Source organism: Aythya ferina, assembly GCF_964211825.1.
Source record: "Aythya ferina genome assembly, chromosome: 14".
Lineage (NCBI taxonomy): Eukaryota > Metazoa > Chordata > Aves > Anseriformes > Anatidae > Aythya > Aythya ferina.
In genome coordinates, this window is record NC_140312.1 from 7,770,507 (window position 1) to 7,780,085 (window position 9,579).

Genomic DNA, 9,579 nt, shown 5'->3' on the forward strand with positions numbered 1-9,579 from the left:
GGCCTTATCAGAACCAACACAGCCACCTGGGACTGACTACCTTATATGCAAGCAGAGTCACTGAAATAACAGTTTCTTTCAGTAAAAAGGAGAAAAAAATAAAGGACAAAAGCAGTCAAGGGCAGAGGAACACCAGCAGCAAACCTGAGAGAGAAAGCTGAGAAAAAAGAGGGAGAAAGAGTGATTTTTGTACAAAGTGGGTAAAAGCAGATTTAGGTCTCTGTGTAAGAAAACGCTTCCTCTTTGCTTTTTTTTTTTTTTTTTTTTTTTTTTTCCCCTGGGGAAATAGAACACTGCAGTCAGCTGTTACAGGAATTGTTCTGATCATTACCAGCAGTATCCTGAAACTGCTCTGCAAGGCTGGAAAAGGCAGGGCAATCTGACCCTGGCAGAAGGCTGAGGACTGAACTCACCCCAGCCGTGTCAGGGCAGGGTTCAGCACCAGCTGAACTCCTCCTGGTGGCTCAGCAAATGACCAACATCAACCAAGAGCACGGCGCAAATCCTCTCTGCCAGCTACCTCTAATAGCAAGGGGATCATGACATTTAAAACACTTCAGGTTGTTTTCACTTTCCAAGAAGTGTCCACAAACATGACCCCCATTTACCTCAATGTTTTCACAGAAGGAAAAAAAAAAAATCATTACAATTGTTAATTACTTGTGGAGTATTTTGAAACTAGACCCACGTACCATACATGTATGATGAACGAAGAGGAAAGAAAGAAATTAAACATGACAGCTTTTTCAATGGCAGAGTAGAAACACCTGTGTTAAGCTAGTGCCACAGCACATGACCAGTTAACCAGGATGCACTGAATCTATTACTTCCATCCACTTCAAAAAATTTGCAGAGTACATACCCAATTAATTCCTCTGACTTGTGATTGTTTTAGCTACCTACAAACAACATAATTTAGATCTAGTCCAGGGAGAAGGAAGGAAAGAGCAGTGTTTGTATAGAGGACAGATGTGTTAACTTTGTAAAGTTACACGTTTCTGAAAAACATGCTTCCACTTCTTATTACTCATATTACATGTACTTAAATTAGCAGGTGAGATCCTCCAGTGAGTCATATATTTGCATCAGTTCATTCCATCTTCATCTGCATTGAGTTCAATTCCCACCACCCAACAGCTAAGTTCTGTCTGCCCATTTAAATAAATATGCATTTCTATAAATAACTGAATTATCCAATAAAAAAGACATAGCTTGCAAGATCACTCTGTAAAACTGAGTTTGAATGAGTTCCCTCACCCATGAAATCCACCCATTTTCTCTTTTAGCTGTATACACTGGAAAAGTTTTGCATGGCAAAAAGACAGAAGTAGGATTTCCCCAACAGGATGCATTGGGTAAAGAAGCCACTTCCTCATTACAAAACCCTCCTTTCCCTTAAATAAACTACAGTTTTATTTAAACATGGATGATACAGCTTCCCCTTGACAATATTTCAAGGGTCTTTCAAACTTGAAGTTCTCAATTGGTGTAAAGGCTAATTACCCAATCAGACTCTCCTTCAAGAGAAGTGCTCAGCTGGGCATACAGCCCACCTGAAAGGCAGATGCAAAGCACCCACACTGCAAAATTATTTACTTCATACACATTTATCAGCTATGCAGGAAACAAAAAGTTAGTCTAAGCATCAACAGAAAGTAGGCATTTCTGTACTTTCAAGACTGATTATAATTTATATCCAACAAAATAAAAAAAAAGAATTTAGATTCCTGATAGCATCTCCACAAGAGAAATTACACTGTATTATATATGTAATAAAGTAATTCTTAAGTCGTCTTTAATAGTTGTATTACTACAAAGCTAGAGAAGAATAAATTTCTCAGACTTCCCATTAAATTCATTTTTAATATTGAATTATATATTCCTGAAAAAGACCCACTGAAAGTGTAAACAGCCACCATGTAGTTGGAACAGTGGAACTGTCAGTTTGAATTTCTGTCAGTCAGATCCCTCGCTTTCACAGCTTAAAGCAATTTAAAAAAAAAAAAAAAAATGAAGCACCCCCAAAAAGGCTGCAAACAAATGGCTATAAGTCAGAAAAAATAACTTTAATACGTGGCTTTCACCTCACATGAATCATTTAACAAAAAGCACACATTTTTGTTTTTTAACAGTACACATACAGTTCACAAAATATTAAACATTCTCATCCGCTTAGTCACAACCTCCCCCCAACAGGTGCACTATAAATGCTTTGACTGCTTGTATAACAGAAAAACAAAACATAACATACACCCTCAGAATTTATTCTACTTCTCCTTGTAGTGAGCTAATGTAAGAAGTGTTTTCATGTCATTTCATCAATAATGCTACACATAGCTGCATCTTTGTCTAAAACCTGATCTCTCTTGCAACCAGAACGTTCTCTCTGTTTTTCACTCTGTCCAATGCAGTTGTTGCCATCATCAGTGTCCATTGGTTCTGTTTTCACTCGCAGCCCTCCCTCGGAGTGAGGCAGGTCATCAGGCAAAGACGCCAGGCAGTTCTGAATCATCTCTACAACTCGCTCTAAATGCTTCTGAAATCGTTCTGCAGTTTCCAAACGCTGACGTTTCTGCACTTCCATCATGACTCGCAAGGTCTCCCTAGCTTGGTGAGGACGATACTCATTTATAAGATGATGGACATGCACAAAAAGCAGTTTCAAGTCCTCCAGTTTCTCTTCTCGCTTTATACTCCCTGGACTCCTTATCAAGATATCCAAGAGATCCAGAAAGTTGACGAGGATAGACATATTAAGCTTTCTTAATTCCTTCTTGTGATCAAATTGCATCGGATGCAAGCGCTCAATACCCTGGCTTTCCAAGGGGCGGATAATTAGATCATCACACTGAAACTGATTACCAAACATCATGTAACTGTCTTTCACAGGCGGAGGTGGCTTTGGGGCCAGGCCCTTACGGATATTTTCATCGGTGTATTCTTTTATATATTGCATTGGAGGCGGAGGAAGAGCACTCACTTGCTGGGGCTCACCCATTATTGCGCGATGAAGAACCTAGGGAACGCCAAAGAAACACACGTTATACACCCTGTGTAACAAACCTGCAGTATAAATAAAGGTGCTGTGTGAGGGCTACGTTGAGACAACGCACCAAGCAGAAGCTGTCTCAGTGTGTAACACACAGGGAGCTCCCCAATAACCCCAGGTTAGCTTTACACGGAGACACACCCCCACCACCACTCCCCTCACGAGAGGCACGTTCAGCACTCGCTCCTCAGCCCATGCAGAGCCGGCCTGCACACAGCAGCCACAGGAAGAGGGGGGAGACACCTTCCCTGGCTACGGCCCGACCCAGGAAGGGGGGCAGCGGCAGCAAACCCGCCGGGAGGCAGGCCCGGCCCGCAGGGAAGCCTCCACGCCGCAGCCCCCCGGCTCCGGCCGGGCCCTGACAGGACCCGAGGCGGCGGCAGGACGGAGCTGCCAGGCCGCCTGCCCTCACCTGCGCGCCGAGCTCCCCTCAGCCTTCCGCCAGCACCTCGCTTCCGCCGGCACCCCCTTTTGTTCCTCCTCGCAATTGGCTTGCTGAGAGAGGGTTGGGAGAGAAACGCGCTCTGATTGGCTCTTCTGAACGCCGGTCTGGGGTTTGCTCCATTCAGAGAGAGCGCTCTCTCGGGAGGCGGTGCCTATCGGCGCCTGGGGTGGGGCGTCGCCATGGATGGGGCGCCATGTTGGGGCTCGTGTGGCCCTTGTAGGCCCGAGGCCCCCTCGGTGCTTATCCTCGCGTGGTGTCTGCCAGCCCAGAGCAGCCGGGGCTGCTTGGAAGGAAAATACTTGGAGTGGGATCCCCAACGGGATTCTGACGCTTTAACCACTGAAATATGTGGTGGTCACACATAGCACTTCCGCGCATCAGAAACTTGGGTGTTATCCCTGGTCACGAAATAAAAGCATTTGCTTGGAAAGTGTGTGCAGTGTTCTTTAGCTGAGCATCCGAGCCTGAGTACATACAGGCTGTCACAGCTGGGCTCCAGTGGTTTCCTTTCATTTTCATTCCACAAAGAGCTAAAGAAAAAAAAATGTGGATTTATGTTTTCCACTTCCTGCGTCTTGGGCACTGGGGCTTGCTGGCATCACTTCTGCAGGAATTTCTCCCTAAATGGACAACTCTAAAATACGGTTTTTGATACTTAGGCATTTATGTTCTGTTCCTTCTCTTCCTCAGCAGGTGGCAGTAATATCCTTGGTTTTGCAGGAACCCCTTGTGTATACATGCAGTATCGTTTAGAGTTTCTTTTCAAGATCGCTTCGGGAAAAAAGAAAAAATATATATTACTTTGGATCCTGCCAATTATTTATAAAACAATGCAAAGGAACTTCAGAATTGTTAATATGACTAGAAAACCTGAAAACATTTGCTGCTTCCTTTTTGCTGGTTATCTAAATGTTGAAATACTCCAAACCAAAAGCACTCTACAGCTGGGGCAGGGCTGATTATGAGTGCAACCCCTTCGCATCAGAAGAGTCTGGCAACATATATTTTGGCAGAAATGAACCCCTTTGTGACATTAATGATTTAGCAGGAAGGACAATGTCTGTCACGTAGGAAGGAAGGGTGGCCTTCAGTGAGCTTACTGAAGAAATCTTACCCATTATGAAGGTTGATGCCCTTATTCTTTGGAAGTGCTGTATTAGTATTTACACATATTCAAAGATAATTGCTGATGACTTCAGTTACCTAGTCAAGTATCTGTTCATATGGCCTATGTCGTGTTTACAGATATAGACCCAAGGATTTTTTGGGTAACTGGGCCTCGGTGTAGACATGTTGTCCAAAGGAAGAGATGTCCAAAGGAGGAAATGACTTACAGCTTTGATTCAGGAAGAACTGATGCTACATTGGTTTGGGTGCAATCTGTATCTGTCAATAATTTCTAGACTTCCAGATCTGATGTTGTCTAATACCAGAAGTAATGTCTTCACACTTTCTACCCTGGATGTCAATACTTCTACTTAAAATGTGAAACAAAGCTCTTTACATTAAGGATTTTGTGGTTCCCCAAGATGTGAATTAATCTAGTGTTCTTTTCAGGAACAGATCCATAATGACTGAAATGTGATGAGCACCGAGTAGTGTAAGCTCTGAATGGATTGTTCAGACTCAGGAGTTTGAGTACAGAAAGCTCTTATTCTTTGCGCATAAATATCCTAAAGGCCAGCCATGTTGGGCAACACAATGCAGAAGGAACAAAACAGTATGACATGGTTTGGCCATGTTGCTTTCTGTTTTCAGCATTTCAGCACTGTATCTGGGGAAACCAACCTTTTGAAATGTATGAGTTGTGCTAGTACGGAATAAATATATACTTAAAAAAAAAAAAGTTAAAGAATGAAGAAGTTTAAAAAGTTGCCACCATTCACCATTTTCCTATCAGTTTGTGATCTTGTCAGCTGAGAAGCTAAACAGTTCGGAGCAGAAAATCACGTACCATCAGCAAGGGGGGATCCAAGATGACTTTTTTTTTTCTGTTTTTGGTTTTGTTTGTTTTGTTGTTTGTTGTTCCTATAGGGTGGTGGTTTCTAAATACTACTTCCATGCATACAAATAATTATTTTGAAGAAGAGAAAGTGTTCCAGGATGAAGATACGGATCTAACCAAGACACATAAATATGGAACTGAGAACATGGTTTCAGATACAGGCAAGAGGGTGCTTCTGTGCTGCAACTAAACAGTTCGCTGATTTGGAAAGAGGAGTTCTCATTCCTTCACCATGCATCTCGGTCCTGCTCTCCTTTCTTCCTTCACTGCTCCTCCAGTCTCAGTTTCTGGCTGTGCAACGTTTCATTCTCATTGTTGGAATGAGATGGGAATGAGACAGAAATGAGACAGTAAGACAATGTTTTCATCAGTGTAAGACATTGGATTGCAAAGTAAACAGATGCAACTCTAAACCCCACAGAAAACATGACTGTAACTTTTCTGGATTATGTTTTCTGCTCTTCTCTTGAGTTAAGTAGACTCACTGTGCTATCCAGTATCAGAGCTAGCTTTTAAGTGGGGAGAAAACATGGGCAGAAGGAAGGGAGGAGGTCAAGGAGATGGTGAGGGGAAGGGTTCTCCTCTCTGCAGCAGCAGCTGTTAGTTTGTCAGATCATCTTGGTACTACAGACAAGGAATAAAAAAGTACCACCTCCAGAGAGGCACGAGAAAACCCAGTAGTAGGAGGTGCTAACCTGCCTCTGGTTTTGTTGGACTTTCCAGACTTTGATTTCACATTCTTTTAACAAGAGCTGAGCTTGATTCTCGGCTGCCTTGCACTCTGTGAACTGTACAGCAAGGCAGTAAAATTCAGTGACTTCAAAAAGTGGAGGATAGTGGGGAGCCAAACACTTGTTTTTCACATGATCTTGATCTTCTTGAGTCAATTTCCCAGTCTGTAGCAGCCAACAAATGAAAGAAGAAAAAAGGTTTTGATTCTCATTCTTGGTAGCATGGCCGATTCTCAGAAGGCCCATGAACGACCCTTTCCAGCATATGGGCAGCTGCTAACATTTCCTTTACAGTGCTTCCAAATGAGAAATTAAGAACAGTGGTGGGCGTCATGCACAGCACTCTACAATTTGCTTTCTACTGCATTTCAGCTGTTTCTAAAATGAGGATTCTGTCCAGTACAAGTCCACTACTTGTGGACAGCTCAATACAGCTCAATTACTACAGCATCTCCATTTTGTAAATTGTAGGAATGAACCTGGACACTGCTTCAAGAGATGTTGAATCAGTTCAGGGATGTTATCTGCCTCAAAGACAGAAGATCTTGATTTATTGCGATGGTTAAGTTTGTTCTGGTTTTCTTCGTAATTAATTTTAGGCAAATTGGCATGTTTCCAATCAGCTATTCCTGCTCTTTTAATTCAGCAGCAGTGTGTAAAGTGTGTGCCACTGAAGCATGCTAAGTTATCTTAGCAGAATTTTGAGTCCAAGCAGTGGATGAGCACCGTATATACAAAATTCATTTTCATGCATAGTCTTATAACAGCCCTGCTCCCTTCTGTGCTGGAACGTATTTCTTCAAATTTTGATTACTACTGCAGTTTAAGTAGTAAATAAAAGGGTTTTGTGTGTGTGTTTGTTTTCTAAGTAGTCTGAAAAATAACCCCAAAATGATACTCAGTTCCAATTGCTTGTTTTGTTTAGGTTGTGTTGCATCTTATAGCTTAGTTAAGCAACGAACTCAGGAATTTCCTTTTTGGTGATTCTTACAGGCTTTGCTGCAGGATATACAAGGGAGGAGGGGAAAAGAAAGGGAGACAGTTGGGGGTGAAGGGGACTTAAGCTTTATGTCTCCATCTGCTGTGGTTAATTCCCATCTCCATATCTCCCGCTGTGGCTTTGGGAATTAATGAATTTGCAATGCAGTGCTATGCTGCCTTTTCTTTCTGACTCCTCAGACTAAAACATCAGCTGCAGCCTATGTGTGCACTTGTAAATGTAGGAGATAAGTTTAGCGTTCCTCCCATGTAGAAATTGGGACACACCATTCTTCAATTTACGAGTCAAATTGCAATTTGCTATACAACCTATTAACATAGGTGTGTGAATAGATACAAACCTCAACAGAGTCTGGACAGTTATTTAACCATGAAACAGATATCTCACTACTTGTTCATAGATTGACATGGCTCAAAATCCAGGCATATTTTGTTGGAATTAGCCAGCATTCTTTCCTATGCTCATACTCATAATGTTTCTGGAAACAACCCTCCTACCTGATGATTAAGTCAGATATTAATGCTGGGTCTTTACATGGTCACAAGTCTGTGGTGACTGTCTGTTCTATGTTGTAAATCAAAATGTGTCCAAAACTGTGTCTGTGTGGCATAAAGAAGTACTCCCCATACAGCCATCAGCAGCTTGGGTAGCTGTAAGCAGGTCATGCTGTCAGAATAAACCACAGGACTTGAAGTACTGCAGATTTGCCAGCAGTGTAAGTCTTGCCTTTGTCTTCAGAAGAAAATAATAAGGGACAGCAAGCCCAATAGGCAGGCACTACCAAAAGGGCCTGGAGCAAATTCCCAGTTTGGATAAGACACAGTGCAACTGGGTTTTTCTTTCTGCATTTTTGCCTAAGAGAGAGCAGCTGAGCAAAGAATCATTTGTATCACAGAAGAACCTGTCCTAACCCTGTGCAAGATCACTGGTATAAAACATGTTCTCTGTGTTCCTGCCAACATCAGTAAGCCCGGGAGTGATTTGCTCCAGGCATTCAATTCATGGATAGCTCACTACATCCTCCTAGCAGATGCTCAGAACAAGGCATCTACTTTCCAAGGGCTCCTGAACGGTTCACAAAAGAATCTTGCTCTAGCTCTACCAGAGCAACTCTCTTGGTTACTGGGAGCAGTGTGAGCACATTCAAAGGTATGGTTGTAAGACCCAGGAGAGAGCTAGATGCATCTGGCTCATAAAGACCAGGCTAATTCTTTCCTTTATTCTGCAGCTTTCTGTCTGGTTCTTTGGGTCTACTGGAGACATCTTTGTTGGGGGAATAATGAATGGCCAAAGAAGCAAGACAGCTGAGCAACCTAAATAGAGTTTCTCGCACTCACTAAAAAAGCTAAGTAGCAAAATGGACTGAATTCTGGAAGCTTCGGAGTTGAGTGATAATCATCATATTGAGCAGCTAGTGAAAAGGAAGAGCTTGCACCCAGACAGAAAGTCTGTCCCAAATATTACATGTTAAAAGTATACAGGTTGTCATGTGAGAGTGAAGATGTAGTTGCTGCTTTCCGCTCTGTTTTTTACAAAAACAAAAACTATATTTAACTTTATAAATTTCTCTGCCGCCTCTAGGACATAAGCATTGGTATCAGAGCAGGATGTGCGGGTGGGGAGATTTCCACAGTCTACAGTAATAAAAGTGTGAACTGCATAATCTGGGTAAATCCCCTAAGAAAAATCCAATCCCTAAAATAACATTTTTAGAGCAGAAATAGAGCAGTTGCAGGAGGTAGCAAGGGATGAACAAAGGTGATTAAAAGAAAAGAAAAAAAATGGAGGCCACTGAAGCCACAGTTGATAAGAATAACTTTGTCAGTAACCTCAATTTGCCAAGCAGAGAGAAGTATTTAATGCACACAACGGATCAAATCGAAAAAAAAAAAAAAAATTCCTTTTTTTCTTGCATACAAACGAAGTGTGTGAAAGGGGGCATGTTAGCAGACTTTATAAAGTACATACATAGAGAAGATACCTAAAAAATTAATTAGGTTGTCTCCTCATTTACAGGATATACTACAGTGGTTTTAAGATACTTAGGACAGTCCTATTTAATTCCTTTCCACTAAATATACAAATTTCCCATGCCATGCAATATACAGTGGAGCAAAAAGCCTTGAACAAAAAGATTGTGCTCATACTATCAGTGTACTCCTGCACCAACATACAAGATTCCAGCAGTGAGATATCTGTGTTAGTGGGACATTTCAGCTGACCCACAGAGTCCTTTCAGGAAGCTGTCTAGTTTGTATGTAGAGTCTACAGACTCGTCTGCACTTCTTCCATCTCTGAAGCCAACTTGGTCTTAGCCAAGTTGGGTATTTCTACCTAACTATACATATT

The 9,579-nt window shown here is 42.1% G+C and overlaps 1 protein-coding gene across 1 annotated transcript; it reads right to left on the minus strand.

Moving 5' to 3' along the window:
* Window positions 1–2,045: 2,045 nt before the first annotated feature.
* Window positions 2,046–3,559, minus strand: MED7 (mediator complex subunit 7). Its single transcript, XM_084536031.1, has 2 exons — window positions 3,462–3,559; window positions 2,046–3,016 (listed from the first exon to the last, which is right to left on the minus strand). The coding sequence occupies exon 2, from the start codon at window positions 2,996–2,998 to the stop codon at window positions 2,306–2,308; it is 693 nt and encodes a 230-aa protein (XP_084392157.1). The 5' UTR covers window positions 2,999–3,016; window positions 3,462–3,559; the 3' UTR covers window positions 2,046–2,305.
* Between the last annotated feature and the right edge of the window lie 6,020 nt (window positions 3,560–9,579).